The sequence below is a fragment of the Alligator mississippiensis genome, chromosome 4 (genome assembly GCF_030867095.1).
Source record: "Alligator mississippiensis isolate rAllMis1 chromosome 4, rAllMis1, whole genome shotgun sequence".
In the NCBI taxonomy this organism is placed as follows: Eukaryota; Metazoa; Chordata; order Crocodylia; family Alligatoridae; genus Alligator; species Alligator mississippiensis.
Genome location: NC_081827.1, coordinates 160,047,550 through 160,072,380, shown reverse-complemented (window position 1 = coordinate 160,072,380; position 24,831 = coordinate 160,047,550). Strand labels below are relative to the sequence as shown.

The 24,831-nt window shown below is 45.1% G+C and overlaps 1 protein-coding gene across 1 annotated transcript in view; it reads right to left on the bottom strand.

Annotated features, from left to right (window-relative positions):
- The window catches only part of SCN4A (sodium voltage-gated channel alpha subunit 4), a 117,124-nt gene extending 94,454 nt beyond the window's left edge, over positions 1 to 22,670 (bottom strand). The window contains exons 1-9 of the mRNA XM_019475818.2: positions 22,358 to 22,670; positions 19,986 to 20,104; positions 18,852 to 18,941; positions 17,664 to 17,792; positions 16,722 to 16,813; positions 11,758 to 12,042; positions 8,417 to 8,480; positions 4,353 to 4,494; positions 2,822 to 3,034 (exon numbers count right to left, since the gene is read on the bottom strand). Of these exons, the coding sequence (XP_019331363.1) occupies positions 2,822 to 3,034; positions 4,353 to 4,494; positions 8,417 to 8,480; positions 11,758 to 12,042; positions 16,722 to 16,813; positions 17,664 to 17,792; positions 18,852 to 18,941; positions 19,986 to 20,104; positions 22,358 to 22,621 (1,398 nt within the window). The 5' untranslated portion in view covers positions 22,622 to 22,670. The remainder of the gene's footprint in view (positions 1 to 2,821; positions 3,035 to 4,352; positions 4,495 to 8,416; positions 8,481 to 11,757; positions 12,043 to 16,721; positions 16,814 to 17,663; positions 17,793 to 18,851; positions 18,942 to 19,985; positions 20,105 to 22,357) is intronic.
- Positions 22,671 to 24,831: the final 2,161 nt, after the last annotated feature.

Genomic DNA, 24,831 nt, shown 5'->3' with positions numbered 1-24,831 from the left:
GCTTCCCTGGATCCGAAGTTGTGTCCGACGCCTTGCACAGCCCTTGTGTACAGCACTTAACAGCTCACCAAAACTCAGCAAGTGGCCCGCCAACCTAAATAATTGCCCACCCTGTGCTACACTGTCCACCCCACATCCCTCAGACTGGTCTATTCTGAGAACTGGGGCACTTAAGATATAAACAACTTTGCAACTTGGGACTATCCCTTTAGAGAATTAAGACGGTCAAACATAAAGGGCTCTGAGTGAGAGTAAACCATTTCCATGTAGATGCCTTACCCGGAGACGGGCTGAAAACAGAATTCCTGTTCCAAGTGATGAAAATTAGAGGCAGAAGGAGGTGATATTAAACCGCTATTTTGCATCTGTCTGTATAAATGAGGAAGTTGGTCATTTGCCCAAACAAAAATTATATTTGTAGGGATGCATCAAAAGAAAGAATCTGGAAGCTGCCAGCAACAGCCAAAATGCTGATTAATTAGAGGATGTTAAAAATGACAAGGTCCTTGAGCAGACATCAGCTAAGCAGGAGTGTCAGACACTGGAGAAGCTTTTGCCCACATTTTTACAGGCTCGCTCTGTTTAGGAGAGAATTCTGAGGACCGGAAAGAGGCTAAAATAACCTGTTGGGACTGAAAAGGAGCAAGCGGATATAAATCAGGCAGCTCCAGAGACTGACAGCAGCTGTAGCAAATGTTAACGCAAACTATTTACAGCACCAAGAATGTGTATGTATGTACATATGTTTGGGGAGGGCAGGGAAGGCGGACACTTGCAAAATGTAGCTCAATTAGGCTGCTTCACGTGGTTTCAGGAAATGAAGGCCCTGTCTTACTAACAAGATAGAATTCTTTGAGGCTTTTTCTACTTTGGTAAGAAAGAGTTGTCTCTGCTCAAATGGTGCAAGAAATTGCTAACTCATGACTCAGAGCCACTAGTACTGTAATTCTGAAAACATCAGTTGTCCAAAGAAGGAGAAAGGAAAGATCCCTCTACATGCCTGGGCCTTGCGGTGGTATTTGTGCTTTCGTAGTATTGCCAACTCTTGAAAGACACTAGTGATAAGCATCCAGATAAAATGGGGGGCAGAGAGGGGTTAAATGTATTGCGTGATAACATGATGAAAGGCCATAATTCAATTGGTTTCCCTTTATTCCATATGGCTGTCATCTTCCAGTACTGCCAGAGCCAGCAAGGTGGCCACCATTTCCATATTGTAGAATGTGGGTGCCCAGCCTTTAAGCCCCATAGGGTGGAAGAATAGTACAGGCCAATACAGCACGTGGGATCAGCCTGGCTGGGGCTGGTCATCTGGTCTGCAGTGCTTAGAAATTTAGTGGCAGGGGAGTGTGTCAGTGCTAATTGCCACCACTCGCTCACTGCCAAGTTTCCAGACCTACGAGGAGGCCCCACAGACTTGATAACATGGCTCCACAACTTGGATCTGGCCCTTGGGCTGGAGATTGTGCACCACAGATGTACAATATAGCAGGTGGAAATGAGTATGCTGCTGTTTATAGTAAGGCAGTAGCTATGAGCAAAATTCTGTCCACGGTGTGGTTCATGGGGCTAGACAGAGTATGCTTAGGACACTGTGAAGAATGAATATGGAAAGAAAGGGGGAAAGAAGGGCAGGAGACAAGAGTTGCAGGGGAAAGGGGACATAGAGGACAGGAGGAAGAGTTTAATGGGCACAGAGGAAAGTACTGAGTCAGAGTGACAGCAAGAGAGTTAGAATGGCAGCTGCAGAATGGGCAGGGGAGAGGGGTGACAGTGGAAGGGAAGAGAAAAGAAGAGGAGGGCTTGAATCCACACCTCTGGAGCTGTAGCTAGATGGTTCCCCTACATTAATTCTTGTCTCAGATTTTCTGTTCAGCTAGAGAACTGAAACAACTCCTAGTTGCACAATTATGCTTTTTCAAAGGGGCCTTGCACTTAGACACAACTTTTACTAACAAAAATAATTAAAAGAATGCAAATAGAAATAACAATAGGGGCTGAATCAGTTGGTTGGTCTAGACCAGGCCACAAGAACCTTTAGAGCTAGAAGGTCACACTAAAAGCAAGGAAGTGCATGGAGGACAGAACCCGCTGGTTCTCGTGCGACTCCCCACTCAGCCAGTTACTAGGGCCATGAGAAGCTTCAGGGGGTGAATCGATTCGGAGGAGATTTGGCCCAATTTGGTGGCCGAATCTCTGAATCCGAATTGAATCCGGGGACCAATTTAAAGGTCCAAATCGATTCAAAGCTCTCCAAATCTTTGGCAAAGATTCGGAGAACTTTGATGATTCAGGCAGTCCCCAGTGGCTGCAGCAGGGAGCTGCAGCCACTCCAAGCTGGTAAGTACTAGGGGCAGGGAAGTGGGGGCTGGCAGAGGGTGCCATAGGGTGGACAGGGCCAGCCCCCACCCCGACCCTCCCCACCAAATTCGAATTACCAAATCGAATCGCTGTCCCCCGAATTGGCCAAATCCAAATCCGAAACAAATACTAGCCACTTCACACAGGCCTACAAGCTACATAGCTTCTGACTGGGAAACAAAGCAGTGCTGCCAATCCAAAAGTAGCATTGTTGCCTTTGTGTGGAACTGTACAGGCACCAATCCTGGTTTAGGTTGCCACAATTTCAGTTTTTTCAAAAGAGGGATGTGCAAAATAAAATACATCCATTGGAATTTTTGTGCAAGATGCAGAGGACAGTGTTGCAGCCTGTGATTCAGGCTGTGCAAGATCCTGACCCAGATTCCTTCCCTCTGTTTCCCCCTTTCCTCCCCATCCTCTTAGGTTGACAATGCCCATAGTATCCAAGCAGCTGACTAACCATTTTTGCTTGTTCCTCCTGGTGCTTTTTCAGCTGTTCCAGAAGCTTCTGATACTCCTCCTCCTTCTGCTGTATTTCCAGTGCAGTAGCATCATTTTGCTCTGCATATGCCATGGCTACCACAGCCAGGATCAGGTTGATGAGGTAGAAGGAACCAAGGAATATAATCAGAACAAAGAAGATCATGTAAGTTTTCCCAGCTGCACGTAGAGTCTACAAAAAGAAGAGGCATGTTTCCATTATGGAAGGAACTATTTATTTTCAAATTGCTGTGTTGCCTAAGTGCCTCTTCCCAGAGAAGGGCTGGGGGGGCGAGTCATGCATATCCATGCTATTCAGTGAAAAGCTAGGCTACTGATTAGCTCTCACCACCAACTTCTCCTATTGCAGTCCACAGAAGTGGATTATGCCTCAACCAGCAGAATCTGCAGGGATTCTGTTTCAGTATAGGCAGAAGTGGACTGCATGGCTCTTTCACCATAATTAAAGTATTAGATCCATGATCATGGTCTTGAAATAAATATTGCAGATCGCCACACTCCTGAGGGTCAGTGAATCAGCACTTTGATCTGTATTTCATAGCAGACTCCTGTCATTAGAATGAGCTGAATTCCAGATCAAAATACTTCTGAGCTATGGAGGTCTCAATCATAGGGTCTGGCTACAAACTGGAGGTTTAATACATTTGTCATGCCCTTGCTGCTGATTGGTAGAGAGGGGCAGGGCCATATGATGGGCAACCCTCTTGGCCAATCAGCAGAGAAAGATGGGGGGGTGGCAAGGCTGGGCTCCAGCAGCCCTGGGGACTGCTGGCTCCCACTGGGGAGCCAGCATTTTCATTTAAGTAATTTTTTTTCTTAGTGATTCCATGCCAAAATCATGGCTATCGGTATTTTCACGGGGTTCATGGAAATAGGGTTTTTTTTCGTAGTTTCCATGAAAAACTCGATATCAAAAATAGGGTAGATCCCTACCTGTGGGATGTTGCCCTCTTGTGGTTGCTTTAACAGAGAAGATAAGAAACCTGCTATTCCTACCAGTTCCTTCCCACAGCTCCAATCAGTCTTTGCAACCATAGGACTAACTTCTAGTCCTAGATGCCATCATGTATGTGTCTTATTTTGTAGGTTGTGATTATCCCTGCTGTCAACTGCAGCATGTGCACCAGTTGTATCTGGCCCGCATCCATATACAATTACACAGCATTGCATTTGCCAGAGAGGGGACTGGGTGGTCGCTTCCACCTGCATGATATTGCATGCATTCCTGTAAGCAAAAGGACAGGCTCTCACATGCTTTAGATCTAGTGGTTACAGGCATTTTTCTGATCTTCTAGACTATGAGTGAAATAAATCTTTCACCACTACATGCAAAGGGAAGACATCATGCAAGGAAATAAAATTCATACATACGCACACAGTGAACATCAACTCGAAGCCCTCACAACACATCTGGAGGGGCATGTGCCAGTTAATGCAGACAATTCCCTCTGCTAAAGGGAAGGCACAGTAAAAGGAAAGAAACAGCTTACCAGCTGGAAGAGGTTCTCCCAGTAATCCTGAGTCATGAGGCGGAAGAGAGCAAGGAAAGCCCAGCTAAATGTGTCATAACTAGTGTAGCCATAGTTTGGGTTCCTTCCCGCTTTCATACATTCATAGCCTTCAGGGCACTTCCTGCCAGAAGGAGAACAGAAGGGAAGATACTTGAATGCATGCTGCTGCCCCATACCTTTCCCAGGAAGGGCACACTGGGGTTAAAGTAAATCTAACTTTATGTTAAGACACTGGAGATGTGAGGCTCTATTTCAGCTTCGAACCTTCACTGAAACAAAGAGGCCTGCAAGGGGGTGATTCAAAACAAGAAGCAAACCAAATCTGAACTAGATTCTCATTCAATACTGTAGTGAGAACCTGATGGGTCACATGATACAGAGAAGCTAGCATGTGTATAAATTGTGAAGACCTTGTTTTCACTCCAGTCTTATGAGATGCACAAGCCTGATACTGAGGTGTATACTAGGACCAAGGAGCATGCTGATGTTAAAACATTAGGAGACAAGGTTTCCTTTCTCACACACACACATGCATGCCCCAAATCTTACAGCTTGGTGGACTAGCAACATTGTGTGTCTATGTTTAGAGATCCAGGACCTCTTTAGGTGCTTAGGTAGCAGGGCTGTGCAAAACGGCACCATTCTGTTTTGCCTCAAGTTTTGACGGTTCCACAGAACAGCGTTCCGTTCAGCTGTTCCGTTCCATTGAAACAGAAAGGCTATTTCAATGCTGTTTCGAGTTTCGCTGGGGATGGGAAGTCAGCCCAGATGGGCTGCCTCCCCATCCCCAGCACTAGATCACACCAGTGACAGGGTCACTAGATCGCGCTGGGGGCAGCAGCCCAGCTGGGCTGCCTCCCACCCCAGGCACAATCTAGCATAGGGGATGGGAATTCAACCCAGAGGGACTGACTTCCCATCCCCAGTGCTACAGTCAAAAAGTTTCAACTAGCCTCATTTTGCTTTGAGGCTATTTCGACGGCCTTTGTTTTGTCTCGATTTTGCTTTCTCGACCTCGAAATGAGTTGAAAGTGTCGAAACGAAATGGCTGGCAAAATTTTGCGCAGCCCTATTAGGTAGGTTTCACAAGCAGCTGCCATCCTGTATCTCTCTTGCTCACTGTAAAAAAATGTCAACTTCCAACTCTGATATAGCCATAAGGCCACTCTCCACTGGCAGTGTTCACCTGTCATACTCATCAGAGTTGAGAGGACTTCCCCATAAACATACACAAAGTTGCTTCATTATTCCCTGCAAAATCCCTCCTTAGTTGTCTCTACTGCTGTGAGGCCTATGAAAAACATGACTGCCATCAGCCTCTTGTCTACAGAGCTATCATCCTGACCAGTTCTGTTCGCTTATTCCTTTCCATTTTCTTGTACTTCTCTGTCTGCCTACTGTCTTTTTATTTGACTGCATTCTGTCTGAGGCCAGGGCTACTATTCAGTTTTGCCCTGATATAGGGCACTTTTACATTTGCTCTGACACATTCTGATTAGACTCAGATTAATCGAGTCTTCTGGAGCATTATAATCAGAATGCTCCAGCGTGCTGCAGCATCTTCTGTATTCAGCATCCTCGTGTTTCGAAATGGTGGTAGGGGCATGTTAACTAAAGCTTGTTGAACGAGCTTTAGTTAAAGCACCCCCACCATCATTTTGAAATGTGGGACACTGAATACATGAGATGCTGCAAGCATTTTAATTAGAGCCGCTCCTGATATCTGCTCTAATTAAAATGCCTCCACCCTGGAGCACATGTATAGGTGTACTTGTCTAGCCACAACAGGGTGTTAGTTCATGATTAGGTTCTTAGGTGCTATACCACAGTTGAACCCCCAGCTCTTTCCACTGACTATGATGAGAGCTACTGGGGGAAATAGCATTTTTGACAATGTGGCCCCTTCCTTAAATACCTGGGAGGGTGGAGGAAGGATTTCTGGTAAGAATTTTCAAAATGGCTAATGGCTGCAGATGCCTCAGAACTTGGGTGTCCAGCCTAAGATGCCCTAAAGGGGCTCAATTTTCTCAATGCTTTTTGGGCATCTCAATTTGGGGACCTCTTTCCCCTCCCCAAAAAGAAACCCCACTAGTCATTTGTGAAATTCAGGGCCATAAAATTCTTTTTTTTTTTTTTTAAAGCACCTGAATAAATGGCCACATTTGCAGAAGAATATGAAAAGCAGGCCATCACTTAGGTCTCTAAATATATCTACAGACCCTAACCATAGGCATTCAGCATTGGAAACTTCAACTTCAGTGCTTGCCAGGGGGACAGGTGATTCATCTGGGCTGTTTCAGGACTGTGCTGAGGAGCTAAGTAGCAACTTGACACAACTGGGGCTGCTGGGCTGTGGTGGGTAGAGCACACGTGCATATATTGCATGGGTTTGCCAGGATTTACACCTGACTGAAGTCCCAAGAAAGACAGGAGTGTGCCAGTCTCAACCCAGGGCACCAGCTGTGTTGTGGAAAGGCTCAGGGCTGAGCATCAAGGAGAGACTACACCTGTATAACTATCTGGCATCTGGATTTCACTTACCTCCCTAATTAAAAGGCAATAGGAGGCCAAAATACCTTTCCCCCACCCTATCTGAGCTGTTATTTTCTGAACTGCCCTACGAAATCTAGGATGGTAAGTAGGAGAGCCAGAACCCTGCTCTTTGCCCTGTAGCACTAAAGATTCAGGAGTAGAATCAGCCCAAATGAGTCCTCAGGGATCAGCCACCCAGCACTCCCCACAGAACTTCCCCCGAATGTACAACCATGTTGGATGCCCTTTCTTCCCCAAAGGGGAAGTAATTTCCTCGTTTCACTGAGAGAGTAACTAGCCTGAGGGAGGCTGATACCCAGAGGGATCTGTCTGTATATCCTTCAGCACTGAAGGGTTTGAACTTCTACCAAAAGAAAAAACTCTTCATGCCCAAAAGGTTTGTGACTAAATTAGGTCTGGGCAGGAAACAAATTAACCAACAGACTGGTGGTTAGGACACTGAGGGTGCATCTACACATTCGTTAATGCACTTTTGCTAATGTGCATTAAATTTAGTACCTCTGGGCATTTATACACATACCCACATCTGCTCCAACACGCCGGAAATCCAGTGTGTGCTGAGCACGTGAGCTGACATGTCTGGCACTGCATCACGTGCATTTGTATAAATGGCAAAATGTGCGTCAGTGCTAAGAAAATGGCAGTGGTGCGCTTTGGAACTAAAACACCTTTGATATGTTTTAGTTCAAAAGTGCACTGCTGCCATTTTCTCAGGACTGATGCACATTTTGCTATTTATACAAATGCACACGCTGCTGCACCGGGCACTTTTAAAAGCACCCAGCAGTGCAGCACACGCATGTGTACAAATACCCTTCATTGTGAAGTACTAGAAAAAGGCACATTTGCCTATTTTAATGCTCATTAGTGAAAGAGTGTGGTTTTTCTTTCGTGACACCTTAATGCGCATTAAAATAGGCTAATGCACATTAAAGTGCATGTGTAGATGTGCCCTGAGTGTGAAAGACCCTGCTCTGTCTGATTCAGACTAAGGATTTGAACCTCAAGAATACCCACAAGTTAATCCCCAGCCAGCAAGCTATTGGCTGTTCCTGGATGGGTGTCTATCAGTATCTCCTGTTGGAGCCATTCCATTTCACATGCATTGCATATTCTTTGGTGTAGGGATCTGAACCCAATTCAGCCACATCCCATCCCTCTCCATCTCTCTGGTTTTGACTAGAAATTCCATCATGGAAACTTTTCTGAAACACATTGAAACTAGTATATTCTCAGGAAAAGGTTTGCTTTCAAATAATTTAATCAGAAAATTCATGACCAGCTGCAATCAAAGATGCAACGAATGTTCAAGATAAAATGAATGTTCATGTCCAGGACCCCTCTCCCCACCCCCTCAAACTCACAGCAATCATTTATTGATGACTGGTCTGGATGGCATTACTTTCTATGATAGGACGTAGCTCCACAGACTGAGGTTGATTTTTATTGCCTTCCCAAGGAACCCCAAGTTTAGGCAGAACTTTACTCACCCAGCATCGCTGCTATTCCCACAGAGCAGGGCATCAAGCGCTCCCTCCAGGAAGTAGAAATTCCCTTTGAAATCAGGAAAAGACCAGGACATGAAAGTTGTAGGCCTATTTTTACACAGTTGTTCACAGGCAAAGAAACACTAACTGCTCTGTACTCTAGCCTTTACATCACACACAAACTCTTCATTGCACCTATTACTGCCTGGGTTTGCTATTCATAATGAACTTCAGGTGAAATTACATGTTACACTTAGACCAAACTAAATCTGTGGAATATTAAGTGCTGTTAAAGTTGGAATGTGCTGTGAGCAAGTCCCAGGTTAAAGGTTAATAATGTTTCTTGCCTGTACAGCTTTGATTTGCTACTAGAGGGCTGGCGAGCAGGAGCATTGCTAGGAGCTAAAATATTTGAGCTCTATCCCCACTCATGAGGAGAAGGGTGGCCCAGAGCAGTGCATCGTGGGATGCTGGATGACTAACAATTACATATTTTATCTCTGTGGAACAGACTGAAGTTACCCTAATACAAGCTAGGTAGCATGGACCAGAGTTAACTCTCACCTGAAGACGCATAACTTTGAGACACTTAAGGCATGTCCCCACATACAAGGGCATGCACTTGCAGTGGAAAAGTGCTTTTTGCTGCAGTGCACACACCTGCATGCGCACTTTGGTGTGGGGCAAACTCCCCCACTTCAGGGAAACTGCTCTTTCCCCATTCCTCCTAGCTCCTGGTGTGCTAGAGGATCTGGGGGACAACTAAAGGAGTTTAGGCACTCTGATCAGCAGCCAGAGTGCCTCTTAGGAGGATCAAGCCTCTGTGTTTGCCAGCACACACGCCTCTTACATGTGCTGTGCTTTTTTTGCAAAGTTTTTTTTTTGCTACTAGAATTTCCCAATAGCAAAATTTACCCCTGCATTGTAAACATGCAGCGCTGGGCACATTTTAACATTCCAGGCACGTGGTTTGTGGTGCCACAAAGAGGTTTGCAGCGCCACAAACTGCACGTGTCTGCACATCTGGATGCGGTGTCAGAGGACATTTAGCATGAGTTAAGGAGTTTAATGAAACACTTGCATTTTAAGTGGCCTTAGTATGGTATAAATGTAACGTTACTTCACCCTAAGTTCCACAGGGTGATTTGTGGTTTTGTTTCACCATTTAAAACACATGAATCCTAAACACACAAAGCATTTTAGAGATAGCCAAAGTGGTTAGCATGCTTCCTGATGCAAATACATAAGGACAATGTCTTTCAGCAAAAGGTTCTTGTAAACCAAAATCAAAAGCTTTGTCTGTACCATAGATCAAGGGTTGTCAACCAGGGGTACACATACCCTTGGGAGTCCTTGAAAAGGGGCTAGGGGGTATGCGTGGGCAGGCAGAGACAGAGCACCGCCACCCACCACCCCATGTCACCACCTCCCAGGAGCAGGGCCAGCAGGGGGGAGAAGGGTGAGGGCAGCGGCTCACCTCTGTGGGTCACACTGGCATTGCCCGGCTGGCCAGACGCTGGGAGAGGGGTGGGGAAGCTGCCGCCACCATCCACCACCCCACGCTGCCACCGCCACCGTCAACACGTGCAAGCCCCCCTTGCCAGCTGCTCCGTGTCTGGCTGCCACTCCCTCCCTTTCTCCCTTACTCTGCCAGAAGTGTACCCAGAAGGGGGTACACTCCTTAAAAAAAGGTTGAAAACCCCTGCCATAGATCATAGAGCTTAACATACCCTACTTATGCCCTGCCTTCCTAAGTCAGAAGTTTGCCAGTGAGGCTGCTCCAGGCCAGTGCGTTTGTGTGTTGGGAACAAGCCTGAGGCAACCTTGCCAGTGACCTTTCAGCTCTGGAGTGCATCAGTGGATGTGGGTGCATGGGGTATGTGCACAGTTCCATGCTCCCTGAGATATACAGCTGCTGTGATATACATCAGGCCTAATAGACATTTTCAAGAGCCCAAGGATAAGTGAACTGCAGCATTCGTAAAGTCTCTACAAAGCATGGGAAAGCCAAGCTCTCACTTCTATTATTGCCTAATTGCCAAAGCCCTTTTCCTGCCACTTCTACCCTGACCAGTTCCCTGACAATTAAAGATGTAACCCTCATATCCTTTGACAAAGGGCAAAGACCGGAAGAGCATAAAGCTCATCCCTCTCTGATTCTGCCAGTGACCCCACCCAGAGGAGAGTAACAGCAGCTGCTGAGATGTATCAGAGATGGTATTTGTTTACTGAAATGGAGAACCTGTCCGGCAGGGTAAGTCCCTTTTGACAGGTGGGGATCAGGCACACAAAGCAGCCATTGTTATTCCACTTGGGGTGTTACCCAATTTGCCCTCTTAATAACTGTGTTTGAAGGGGTCTATTTGGAGTCTGCTCTACGAGGCCCAATCTATGATTACTTTCCTGCCACTGGGCTTCTGCTTAAGCAACAGAAGTACACTGAAAGATTGTCCCACTTATGGAATTTCAGCCCACCACACATCAGTCTGGTCCAAGCAGCTGTTAACCTGAATGAATGACCAGAAAGCATAGCCCCTGTTTGCACAGATCCATGTTGGTTCCTGTATACTGGCTTTTACTCCTTTAGTACAGAGCCTTCCTGTAGTTCATTTCAGAGCCACTTGGAATAAGGCAGCTCAGTCAACATGTAACACAACCTTTTACTGAGTTCTGCTCAGTGCTCTGAACAAAGATGTGGCATACTTCATTCAGGGCTTATCCTGCTGCAGAGTTACTTGGTAGACAAAACCAGAGACCTGAGGCCTTAATGAGCAGCAGCTCTGCTTCCTGAATAAATGTGTCTGCACTGTATAACGCAGCAGTGTCAGAGTCTATGCAGAGCTCACTGGAATGCAGGGATGCTGTCCTTCAGCTTGGACAGAGGAATTTGGCTTTTCTCAAAATGTGTCTGTTTTTTGACCAAAATCATCATTTGTGAGTTCTGAATTGCACTTCCAGTCCACATGCTTCCCCAGACTCCCAGCTGACCACATCATCCCTCTTTCTGTGAAGAGGTACCCTTGTGGTATATTGACACTTGTAGTATCTTGACACCTAGATAAACTGCAGGGCAACAGAACCCCCTGGATATATGGTTGGGTGGAAAGATAGGAAAAGCAGGGTAAATTGAAGTTCAAACCATGATCATTTGGGCTCGTGCATTATCTAAGAATAAACTCCCTTGTCCTGATGGAACTACTACCACACACCAGACTCTCTTCCTGAGTGATGGACAGGTTTCAGTGATAGCTGATCATGGCAAGCTCTGGAGGGTGGTGAGAAGTTAATAATACTGTTTATTTTAGCACATTTGAGCAGAAGAGGGAAGGAGCGTGAGCATTTACCTTCATTGTTCATATAAGCATCATAATCGAAGGTATTGTTACCAGATCCAGTCAGGTTGCCATAGAGTGTTGCATTCACAAAGGTGTCATTGTCCATTCCAAAGATGTTCTCTGGAATAGTCTCATTGAAAGGGGGTGGCCACCTGACACATTTGTGCCGAAGGTTGCCCATGAACAACTGAAGACCAATAAGTGCAAACACGCTGAGACAGAAGACTGTGAGTATCATGACATCGGAGAGCTTCTTCACAGACTGTATCAAGGCTCCAACAATGGTCTTCAGTCCTGATGAGGGAGACATTAGTAGTGGGACAGCTATTCATTTGGTAATCATTCACCATGTGCTAATGCAGCTATTGAGCTCATAGATCTATCAGTAGGTCCAGACCTACTTACTCAGCCCAGCACCCTATTGCCAGCACAGCCTGGTTTTTCAGTGCAAGGCAAGAACACTCCATAGAAAAAATGCAACTGGTCAATGATGCAATGCTATTGTATGCAAATTTGTTCCAGACCCTACTAGGGATCAATCTGCACACTGAAGCAGAGATTACTCCCACATACTGATGTCTGCTGCCCCTCAGAGTTGAATCACTCTATGTTCACAGACAGGACACAATTGCTAGACAACCTAAAAGAAGATTTTTTAAAAATGGACACACTTTGATGGATGCTATATATAGAAGCTTCCCTAGGTGGGCACTAATCCTTGTCTGAGAATCAGAGTCTATTTTATCCTGGCTCTTTCTAGTCCCCTTTTATTTTAGGTTTGTCTTTAATTTGTAATTTGCCAATATAATCCTCTTTTGGTTCAGAGGAAGGGGACAGAGTTCTGTGTGGTTGCAACTGGTATAATTCTTTGCTGACCCACCTGAAAGAAACTGAACTTGGGCCCTAAGGCAAAAGAGCTTTGTCTATTCCAGGACACAAAGGAGTGTCTCATTGTCCTTGTGAGACCTATTTTGGAGACCTGGCTGGTCCGAGTTCTTTTTGACATGGAGAAGCCTCCATGCCTGCTGGTAAGAGATGACAGAAGCAGTAGTTTGCATTAAGTGCTAGGTTTGTATCTCATCTTTCTATCTAAATGAACAATAGCTTTCTGCCACTAGTAGAGTGGGAGTAGGTCATTGCATATATCCTACCAATTCCTTTGATGCAAAATTATTTGTTTCCTGATAAAATGTCCCTATTAATGAGGGGCCCAAGTCTTAAAATTCAGATCTGGATTTCAATGCACCCTTTGAGTGCCTAAGTGATTTGATCCAGCCTTTGTTTGGTGCCCCTTTCTTGTCTAAATACACATTTTTTCCCTCCTAGTCATCATCATGCCAGTTTTTCCACTTGTTCAGGTACATCTCCAGTCATCCAAGGATTTGCCTACTTAGGGAAACTGACCAGAGTAGCTAATGAAACATAGGGAGTTATTTGAGAATAGCTGGGCATGTCTACACATGCATTTACTGCACAGTAATTTACTGTGTAGTAAATTACTGCACAGTAAGCATTTTTAGGCCAGTGTCTACATGTGCAGTCAAGTGGCCACCCCCTTTCTAATGCTGTGTGGGGGCTGATTTGGGACTAAAGTTAATCCCAAGTGAGTCCACACACACAGTGTTACTGCGCAGTAAGTAATTGGGTGTAAATCACCATAGTTAATGTGCAGTACGGGTGTGCATTTGTAGATGCGCACCTGTACTGCACAGTAATTTTTGGTTACTGCGCAGTAACCTAAATTACTGTGCAGTAAATGTGCACGTGTAGACACACACTGTAGTGGAATAACCTGAGTGGCCTATCTAATCAGGAGTAATAATGATTGTGTGTTCCAGGATTATGACTCTGCTTTGTAAGTGTGAGGACTATTCTGGTCAATTTTCCTGTACAGATAAGCCCTAGTTGCTCACAAAGCCTTTTGCACAGAGCTCAGCTAACATCCCTTTGAAGTACACCCACCCTAGTGCATTATAGTTTGCCAATATTTTGTCAGCAGCCAGTCTGTTGAATACACGTGAGAACAGGCATGACATCCTACTTCTAGCCTGTGCTTTCCGGTATGCCTCACTCAGTTCAATTACCGAGGCAAAAGGATTTAGGGTCGCACCCAGACTGGCCACCTGCTAGATACCTAGATGACACTTGCGTAGAATAGAGGTAAGTTGTAATAGGCAGCCCATAATAACCTGCTTGGTGGGGTGGGGAGGGAGCACAACAGTCATGAGGCCTCTAGCTTCATTCAGCGTTTATATTCTAGACAGCAAAGATCTGTAGGTTGGCTTGGGCTTCTGGATATGTACTGAAGTGCTCAAGTTCAGGCAGAAACTGGGCTCTCAACTGAAGTCCCTATAGGTGCTGTGTCAGGTAGACATATCTGGAGCTCACACAGCAACAGTGCTGAATGCTGTACAAAAGCAGCCATGGAGGAGGAGCCCACTTGCTCTATAACAGCGTAGCCAACTGGCCCAGGAAGGGAGAGACCAGAGTTCTTGGCCCTCTACAACTCAAGCTCACATCCCCCATCCCCCAGGATAGTGATCCAGGAACTAATAAGTTAAGGTAGGGGCAGCTTCCACTGTCCTGTGGGAGCTGGGTCATTGTGAGCCAAGAACACAAGAGTTGTGAATCCAGAAGGAGAACGAATGGGGGAGAGTGGGGCTGACTGTAGCTGAGTGGCACTCGACTGGGAATGGAGAGTTCTGCTCCCTGGACTGTTTGTAGATTTTGCATTTGACAGTCATCAGATAAAGGACCAGAAATGACCCCAGAGCAGAAACCAGAACCCACTGCTCTGACTCTATAGGTCAGATTTTTCACTTGTTCAGCATGGATAATTGAGGCCAGATTTACAAAGGGGCTCAGCATCCAATATGCATCCCATGTGCTGCGCTCTTTTGAAAATCTGGTCACTTGTTCAGGTATCCGAAGTGACCTCTTTGGCCATCCAGTCATCTAATAACATATCAGTGAGGACACACAACTAATTTAAACAGGATATTTGTCAGCTGAAATTAATCTGCACTAGGGAACGGCTTTAAAAAGGAACAGCATCAACTAATATCAGGAAGCTGACAATACTTCTTTTTCAAGAAAACCCCAGCTCCTGGATTCCTGTGATTATGTGAGAATCACAGACCTAATTTTTTTAAAAACAGTAAATTTCTAGCCCTTGTGGCAGCGGAGAAAAACTTTCCATTGTGAATCTTTAAGTCTCAAAAGCTAAAGACAAATAATATGACCCCTACTATATTAACTTTTAAAAAATCTCATGCTTTTAAAGCTAATCACAAGGATTTTTGTGGGAGACTTGAGTTATGATTTATGGATGTTGCAATTTTGGCAGCTTGAAGAAATATATGAGGCAGTCACAGCAAATAGGAAAGGTCATCTGAGGTGGAATACTCTGGTCTCCCTCTCACACAGCACAGCCACAGAGCACCCTATAAAAACCCTGTCCAGGAGTTAAAAAGCAGGGGAGACAAAGACACTTCCAAAGGCTCAAAGGAAGTGTTAAAGGCTCTTTTTTTTTTTTAAATGGAAAATACAATGAAAACCTGAATGCATTTTCCTTGAAACTTGCACCAAAAAAATAACTATGGCTAGGGCCAGACATTACACATACACCAGTTTAAATGAGCAGAAACTGGTTTAAATCTGTAACAGAACAGACATTCAGCGCACATAAACCAGTTTGAAAATGGCTGAAACCGATTTAAGATAAATCTGGTTGAATGTAGGATCAGACTTAACTGATTTGGGTCAAACTGGTTTATGCAATGTCTGTCCCAGACCCCTTCTTGGTTTAACTTAAACCATAGTCCCTCAGCATCCCAGATGCTTTGCAGCCCTGGGCAGGGCTCCAGCTCCACAGCAGAGCTTTCCCTTCCCCTTTGCTCCTTGGCCAGAGCTCTGGAAGAGATTTGCAGGCACAGAAGGGTCTGCCTGGCTTCCCCCTGCCCCATCCCCCCCTCACTACTTGCTGTTCAAGCAGGGATCCCTCCCTCCTCTCTCCCACAGCACAGACTAGCCAGAATATGGTATGCTAGTTAATGCTAAGAGGTGTCTGTGTAAGGCAGACTGGACAAAGGCACACAGGACAGTGTCCGCTTAGGACTTTTTGAAGCTAATCAACAGGTAGTTGGTAACGTCCCTCCATTCCTTCCTTGGAAAAAGTTGTTTAAGAAGAGCTTGAATTAATGAGAGGCTTTTGTTTTGCTGATGGGCTGATAAATGGTGTGTAACTTCCTGTTGTGCAAGTAAATGCTGTGTAAATCCCTGCTGGCTCTGTCACTAGTCAGAGGAGCAGTGAGGGGAACCCCTCCCTAATCAGAGCATTCTGCTGGGGCCTGGCCACACCCCCTCAGCTCAGCACTGTAGAAAGGAAGGGAGGGTTGCTCTAGTGCCCCTCTCCCTGGCTTCTAGCCTGAGCCACTGCAGGCATGTGCCTGCGTTTCCTCAGTCCAGAGAGGATGTCTGTACAGTAACAAACCAGTTCAGCTTAGCCAAGTTAGACTAACCTGCAAAGATTGAATCAATTCAGGCTCAGGCTTTTTGAATGTCTGTTGCTAGCCTATGAAATATGGAAAAATTTCAGCTTAACAGGATTTGGTTGTTGTTGCAAAGTTACAAGCAAGTTAAAGCAGGGGCTTAAAACAGAACTGGCTCATAGTGATACTCCAACACTTAATCCTGCCACCAAGGAAGAGACCTTCATTTCCAAGAGGGCTGGTTTTTTTCCACCACCCAGCATTTTGTGTAGTTAGTTACACTAGTGATTATAATTGTAAAGGGAATAGAAAAATTTTCATGTCAGAGCTGCATTATTTTACACTCACTTTATGGTGACTTACTTTAAATGACCTCCTGGTGGGTAGGGCAAAGATCCGAAAATCCCCTTGTTTGTCAAGTTAAAACCTAACCCATAGACAGAAAAATAATTTATTTGGAAAGTAAAATCCTCTTTCACTTACCTGGAATTACTGTAATCGTTTTCAGTGCACGGAGGACACGGAACGTTCTTAAAGCAGAGATATTTCCCAAATCCACAAACTCTGTGGTATAACTATAGGAGAGTGGGGAGAGGAGGGAACATAAGACATTGTGACACTGCTGTGGTGGGAATCAAGGGGGCATCTCCTCAGCATTTGAATATGCTGTTGCCAGTGACTCTGTCTAGTCACTGACAACAGGACAAACCTGACTCAGCTTAGAAGCAAATGCTGCCTGAGGGACCTTAATTAAAGTGTGATGGTGAATGGCAATGGATCAGGGTGGAGAATATGGACAATGCAAGAATCAGGGTGAGGAGTGGTTTGATTCAACACTGTCACTGCCAAGGTGGCAGAGGGAGCATCCATCATATTAACCATGCTCACAGATGGTATTAAATGGTGGGGACTTGCAAGTACTGGACAGGCATGAGACATCCCTTAAAGGATCTGTTGGACTGAGATTAGACATATGGAAGGAAAACAGCAAAATGAAATTCTGTCTGGATAAATGGAAGCCATAAACCAGCCCTGCATGTGAGGGACAAGGCACAGTGACTCAAGAAGGCCTGCCCCAGTGGCAACAGATGGCCAGCAACTGGTGCAAAACTCAAGTGTGCACCAGAAATACCACAATATGCACCAGGGAAGTATAACCCTCTGTGGCACTGAGATTAACTCCACCAATGCAAATCTAAGATCTCCTTGTCAACATTTCGGATTTGTAGTAGTGCTGCTGTGCCAGGGCTGGAATGAATGGCCATTAATAATGGTCATTAATGCTGAAACACAGGCAAGTCCCCAGTGGAGACTACCAGCTCTGGCCATTTATTAGGGGTTCCTTCCAAGTCACTTCTTTGTGGTGACATCACAAGTGTTATCAGATGATTAGCAGAACTTCCCATCCTTCCTGAGGATACTTACGCCATAACAATGACACTGAAATCCAGCCAGTTCCACGGATCTCGCAGGAATGTAAAACTGTCAATGCAAAACCCTCTTGCTAGGATCTTTATCATGGACTCAAAGGTATATATTCCAGTGAAGGTGTATCTAAAACCAGAAGCAGTGACAAAACATGAGTGGCTCAGAGGAAAGGTATCCAAGACAAGAGGCTTGCAACAAGGTTCTATAAATGCTAAAATCTAGTGACCCATATGGCAGCTTGGAAATGGGAAGACTTGTCATTTATTTACCACAGGTGCCAGAAGTACTTCCACTCTACCACCGCAGACAGAATTGGGAGCCTTTATGTAGGTGAACCACTAGATGCTGGTGCTGATTTCAGCACCAGTTGGATTTTCAAATGATCTCAGTGCACAGAGTGCACGTGAGGTGCTAAGCCTTTGAGAAAAAACTGGCCATAGGAATAGCTGAGCATCACAGACACTGCAAACTCCAGCCCCTATTTAGTTGCATAAACCCCTGTTTTAGTTGCCCCTGTTTAGTTCTGTGCTCTTCAGAAAAGCTAACAGTGACTGTGGGTTTTGAGCCCTGGCTCCTCACATCCCAGGTGTGAACACAATGGATCAGATCAAAAAAGGAATGTGTTTTAAAATCAATTCCCATTGCAACCATTGAGACTTAAGCACTAAATAGGAGATAAAATAGGCACATAAGCATCTTGTTGCATCAGGCTCTACTTCTGATGAACACTGGGTATTTCCTCTCTCAACCACCTGTTTGATCACTCAGGGCCCTCTCAAGGGGGAGAGCTGGTGGAAATCTGGCTTTGAATTGTGAGTGTTGAGCTTGCAAGTACCCAGCCCTAGCTAAATAGGCTTGCTTGGGTTAGGCCCATTGGCACGAGAATATGGGCCATGCCTGTTCTACAGCTGAGCAGCTTTTTTAGCATGGTGGGCAACTATTCAGAGATGCCCCCTTTGTTATGAGAGCAGAGGCTAATCATGAGTTTCTACTGAACATAGTGACAGACTAGCTCAAGCATCTGCAAAACTATACACTTCATTCTCTGAAAAAGGTATCCATTTCCCAAAGCCCCTCCCCAACAACAGGACACAGCTGTATAGGTAGCTGCCTTCTGGCAAACTACCAGCCACCATAGGGAAGAGCAACATAGGAAAGAGGAGTAACAGGAGGAAAGGAACTTACTCCACATTCTTGGACCACGGCGGGGGGTCGCTCATCGTCATAAACACACAGTTGGTTAAAATGGTGATCATGATGAACATACTGAATAATTTAAATCCAGGTCAAGGACAAGTTCTCCAGGTCTGTCACAAAGGTCATCACCCCAAGCGATATGCAAACCTTTGCAGAGGCAGGGCTCAAGGGCAAGAATAAGTTTCCCTCCCCCCTCTCCTACAGCCAGCTTCCCAGAACTGATGCTTGGCTCTTGACTTTCCACTTGGAAAGGAGCCGGGCCTGGGAGAGCTTAAAAATATTCCACCAACATTAAACACTTTCTGCCTGCAGCTGTACTCCGAGCCCGGTTCCCCATGTCCCAGCCCCTCCTGGCATGCCAGGGCCCTTCTTTCAGATCCACTGCTGCTTAGTTTTAGCCACTTACTCTCTGCAAAAAGGTTTTTTGTAAAGATTTTCCCTTGACCCCATTTTCCTGTCCCTCTGGCAGCTTCCCCTCACCTCTGTCTCTGCAAGCTTTGTAGGACGGATTCAGCTTACCCTACTCAGACCTCTTTGCCTACCACTGCCTCAAGTTTTCTCCAGAGGACACTGGATGCTGTCCCAGTGGGCCACTGAAGACATCCTCCTTATGAACCTCTCAGAGATGTGCTCTGTTTCAACAACAGCTACAGGTCTTGGAGCAGAGATTAATTTAGGGAAGGCCAATGATCTGGTTTTGCACAAGGTCAGACCAGATAAACACAATAGTCTTAAAGTGTATAAATCGCTTGGCCAAATTAGGGGGACATGTCTCTAAGCATGCTCTCTTTGGGCTCTCAGATGCCTTTAACTACAACTCACCACTTCCCTGCCCTTAGGCCAGCACCTAGAGAAACAGGCATGTCCTTGTTCCATCTCCTCCCCATACCTTGACCTTTCATCTCTTTGAACATGTTGCGATTGCTGGCAAGTGGAAAACTCAATCCCCTTCAGTTTTGCTACCTTTCTTCTTACTTCCCTATCACTGTCCTTCTTGGCTGGGTCTCATGAACTCATCTTCTTCCCCCTTAGTCTCTCTGCTGTGTTAGTTAAGACCACAGAATTGATGTTCGAAGAGAAACATCTGTTGCCTAGCTGCCTGCTATACTAGGGAAAGGATATGAATGTATAAGCACTTTGATGGCACCTCTTCTGATGGGGTTGAAGGGTCCCAGTAAGTAGACAGCAGGGGTTGCTGAGAATCGGAAGATTGATTTCCCTTTGTTTAGGACTATGAATGTCTGAAAAACAAAGAGACGGGAGATTCATCATTCCTCCTTCACAGCCAACAAAAAAGGTTTAAGCCTGTGGCCACCAGCATCCCATGCTTTTAAAATACCTTTAAAACTAAAATCCCTGCACTATCACAGAATAGCATACACTGGAATACCTATCCCTCAGCATAAGATGAAAGGAGTGAGAGCACATCTGCTCTCAGGGTTATGCCACATTTTACACTTAATATGTGTTAAATGCACTTAAAAGGCAAGCAGTTGCATATTCAAGCTGTAAAATGTGCTCAGGGCATTTGTATCCTATCAAAGTTGAAACTTTTTGCTTGTAGAGTATCAGCAGAAAGTATTAAGTAACACATGTTCAACTATCTTTGGACTGCTCCATAGGGATAATATAAGCAATGCGTGATCTTCACAGTGGTGACATCAGCCGGGGTGATATCACCCCTCTGCTGTATCAAGCCTCCAGGTGGGATGAAAAAGTCATGCATCACAAGGAAGGATCCTGGATCTTTCACTTGTCAGGTTTCTCCAGGAGGGTCTCTGGGGCTGACAATCCCCAGCCCCAGACCTACATTGAAGCTGGATGAAGAACCTGGTGTAGTGCTGGGGCTGGGACAGACAACCAGCAAACTGTGCATGTTAGAGATCAGAGTAAACGTTACCATGAGAGTGATTAGAACACATTCTAGCTTTCATGGCACCCACCTGGGGGACAAGGTCCTAAAACCCTCCTAAAACTATCCCTCCTGGGGGCTGCTACACCAGCTGCCCACTCCAGCAGGGCAGGAAAATGTTTAAAACTCTAGGTCTTTGCACTACAGCTGCTGAAATGGCTTTTGCCAGGTCCTTCTAGGATCAGTCCTCCACTGGCTGTTGCTGCTCACTGCATCTGGGTCCTCAAGCACACTGAAGCAGGTGACGCCATCTTGATGTCATAGGACTGGCAGGGCCTCATTGGCACTTACTATTCCTGAGGATGATTTCATAGATTTCATAGATATTAGGGGCTGGAAGGGACCTCATGAGATCATTGGGTCCAGCCCCCCACCATAGGCAGGAAGTCAGCTGGGATCAAGTGACACCAGCAAGAAATATATCCATATAATTATATTATAAATAATCATTCTGGGTCATCTGATTTTTTTTCAGTAAAACTGGAATATTTCATTTGGATTTTTATTTTTGAATGTTTACATTTTATTTTATATTATTCAGTTTATATTACTTTATTTTATACCTTTCTTATATTTTCACACCTTTCTTTTATTTTATCTGAAAATGAAGATTGTAATTGTTTTATCACGATAACATAAGATAAAAATGGTGAATGGCATACTAATTTATCCTTGGTATCTGGCATTCTAGGCAGTCTAGTAAATGGTCCTTGCTTTTCTGATTGATAATTGGCATTTTAACTGATCATTTGTAATTTATATTCCAGTTTGCAAATGATATTTGGGTTAACATTTGGTATTATGACATACGGGTAATATAAAAAACATATAAAGTTAAAAAACCTGAAATGAAAAAATGTTGAGAAATCCAACGTTGAAATATTTTGTCCTGGTAAATACCCCCTATCAGGACACTTCATTTCAACTTTGCCTAAAGTAAACTGTGGAAATGAGGGCAGTCCCCCAGGATCTGGGGGAGCGTCTGTTCACCAGAGCGCCCCAAGGAATGACAAGGTCAAATGGTCACAAACTCTGCCGTGACTGTTCCAGGCTGGACATAAGGAAGAACTTCTTTACGGTCCGAGCCCCCAAGGCCTGGAAGAGACTGCCACCGGAGGTAGTGCAAGCACCTGCTCTGGACTCCTTTAAGAAACATTTGAACGTTTATCTTGCTGGGGTCCTTTGACCCCAGCTGCCTTCCTGCCCCTCAGGCAAGGGGCTGGACTCGATGATCTCCCAAGGTCCCTTCCAGCCCTAATGTCTATGAAATCTATGACATCTATGATAAAACAGGAGCTGTTGGCATCCAACTGGGAGGTACAAGGTTTGGGAGAAACAAAATATTTAAAAGGGTTAAAGGAAGTCATTCCAAATGGGGAAAAGAAAACAAATTGTGTTTGGAAAATGTCAACATGGGACATTTGGGCTAGATCTGAATGTTTTTTTCACCTAACCGTATTTTGAATTGGAAGATTCATTGAAATGGATGCCCTCCCATAAACTTCAACTAATTGTCAGAAAATGCCCAGCCAGCTTTTGTCACCTGCACCCTTACAGCAGGGTCTGGCTCCCACTCCCTTACCTTTTGATCTCTGTAGAAAGGGTCTAGGTCTTCTAGAGGCACCCCAATGAGTTCTGGAGGTGGGTCCCCATAAATAAGTGGGAGGCTCTTTCCAGCTTCTAGATCACTACGGGCCTTTCGTTCTTCTTCGTCCAGCACTTCCACATGCTGCCGCTTTAACTTGAGCGCTTCCTCCTCAGCAATCCGCTGTTCTATTGCAGCAAGAGATTCGCGGGTAAAAAGGCGGAGGTTGTCTGGACCTGGTAAGTATGGCGGGCTTGCCATCTTCTCATTCTGCTCTCAGAAAGCCTCTGCCTTACTTCTTTGTGCAGGGAAGAAGCTAATGGAACAAAAAGGAAAAAGGTCTTTTGCACTCCACATCCATTTCACAGGCAGCCAAATTCTTCCCCTCTATGATGGGGCAGAAAGGAACCCCAAGAGGTCATCTAGCACAGCAGCCTGCCCCAGGGCAGGATCAACCACGCTTAAATCATACTTGACAGGCCTTTACCTAACCTGCTCCCTAGGAAGTCTATTCCAGGGCTCAACTACCTTTACAATTGGCAAGTTTTTCCTAATGTCTTTTCCTAAAACTTCCAGGCTGTCAGAACAGTAGAACAAGCTGCCCAGGGAAAGTGTATCATCTCCTTCACTGGAGCTTCTCAAAAAGAGATCAGATATTTCTGTATGGAAATTTGTGCAGGGGCCAGGACTAGATGCCCCTTGAGATCCTTTCCAACCCCATGACTCTATGTCTAACCTAAATTTCCTTACTATTTCAGCCCATTGTTTCTTGTCCTATGCTCAGGGGATCCACAGTGTGATATTCTTGTGGCTCAGGGTGTGTGGTGGCCTGCACTCCAATCCTGGGGTGTGACACCAATACGCTCTGTTGTCTTAGACAAGGCACTTAACTATCCAGTCTCAGTTTCTCCATCTGCAAAAATCAGTTAATACTACTGATCTACCTTACTGGGGAGGAAGGGACAAGATTTCATTTCATCAGCTGATCAGTATTTATAATGGGCTTTGAAGATGCAAAGTTCTGATTATCATTTCTTTCACAATGGAAGAAACACCACCACTGTCCCCGGGCTTCCTGCCTGGCCACCTCCCCTCACTCAGCACAATGCCATTTATTTTGAACTTTGCACTTAGCTTTCAGCAGGAACGTTTGCCACTACAACCGTGGTGACAAAGCTCTCCCTCATGGATGTGAACACATGGCAGCAAGAGTCCATCTGCTGGCATAGTTATCCTGCTTCCCCAAACACATGTAAACCAAGTTGACAGAAGCACCCCCCCTGTTGGCATAGTGGCATATACACCTGGCACAGCAATGTTAGGGGAGAAGGGGCAGGGGGTGTCACACTCCTAGGTACCACCACTGTGCCATCAAAACTTTTGTAGTATAGGTCTGACCTGAGCAGTTATTGCTATTTATGTTACCATAGGATGTAGGCAGTCCTACAGCTGTAAACTTCCTGATGAAACTGAATGAGGCCAGGTACATTTCAAGTCACATTTCTGAAGGGGAACAAAGCTTTTGAGTCATCCCCCAGAGCTGCCTCAGTGAACGTAACTCAGGTTCCTGCATGCTGCCCTGCTGTGCAGAGCCCAGCATCACATTTCTCTGGCTGCTTGTGACACCCGTATTGCTTCCATGTTATGCTCCGTAAACTACACTACATGCTTAGAAATAAACAGGACTGGGGATTATGTTTCCAGCTGGTGAAGGCTGGACATCAATGTTGTCCTTTGTTTCCTTCAGCCACCCTTAAGTAGCGTGGTTTTGTGTTGCTTTTCAGTAAGGATTTCCCCTCCCAGGGGAATTCTGGGCACAGCTGGGGTCTGCGAACATTACTCCAACATAAATATTAAACAATCCAGCACTTTATGTGCAAGGGCTCTGTTGCATGCTTAAATTAAAGTTGGATAGAAACCAGCTACAGAGTTACACATTTTCAAGCACTAACTTTATAGGTGGTTGGCTTTTGTAGCTGGATAGTCATTGTTATAACATGATAATTACTTTGCATGTGTGGCTGGTCTAAATTTATGGCATGTTTAACCAGGTAATTGTGTATATGTAATATATGTAATATGTAGGAGGGGCCTCATTGTTCCTACAACCTAGCAAGTCCTGGATGAATAGTTATATTGCAGGGAGGCTGGACTAAGGGACAAAGAGGCCCCTGTGTCACAAGAAGAGACAATCAACACTCCACATATTGATTTTTCCAAGGAAAAAAATTGAATTTTGACAAAAAAAGTCCACATAATAAGTCACCTTGTTTTTCAATCCGAGGAGATGAAAATAATCTGAAAAACTGATTTATATTTCCCTTCTCCTTGTATTGGAGAATTGACGGAACTGCAATGAATAATCATTGCACTTGAAAAAAAAAAATCAGATCTGCATGACAAAGACAGGTGGATTTCAGATGAAAATGCAAATGGGAAAAAATTAATTCCCATGCTTTGACCAACTCCAG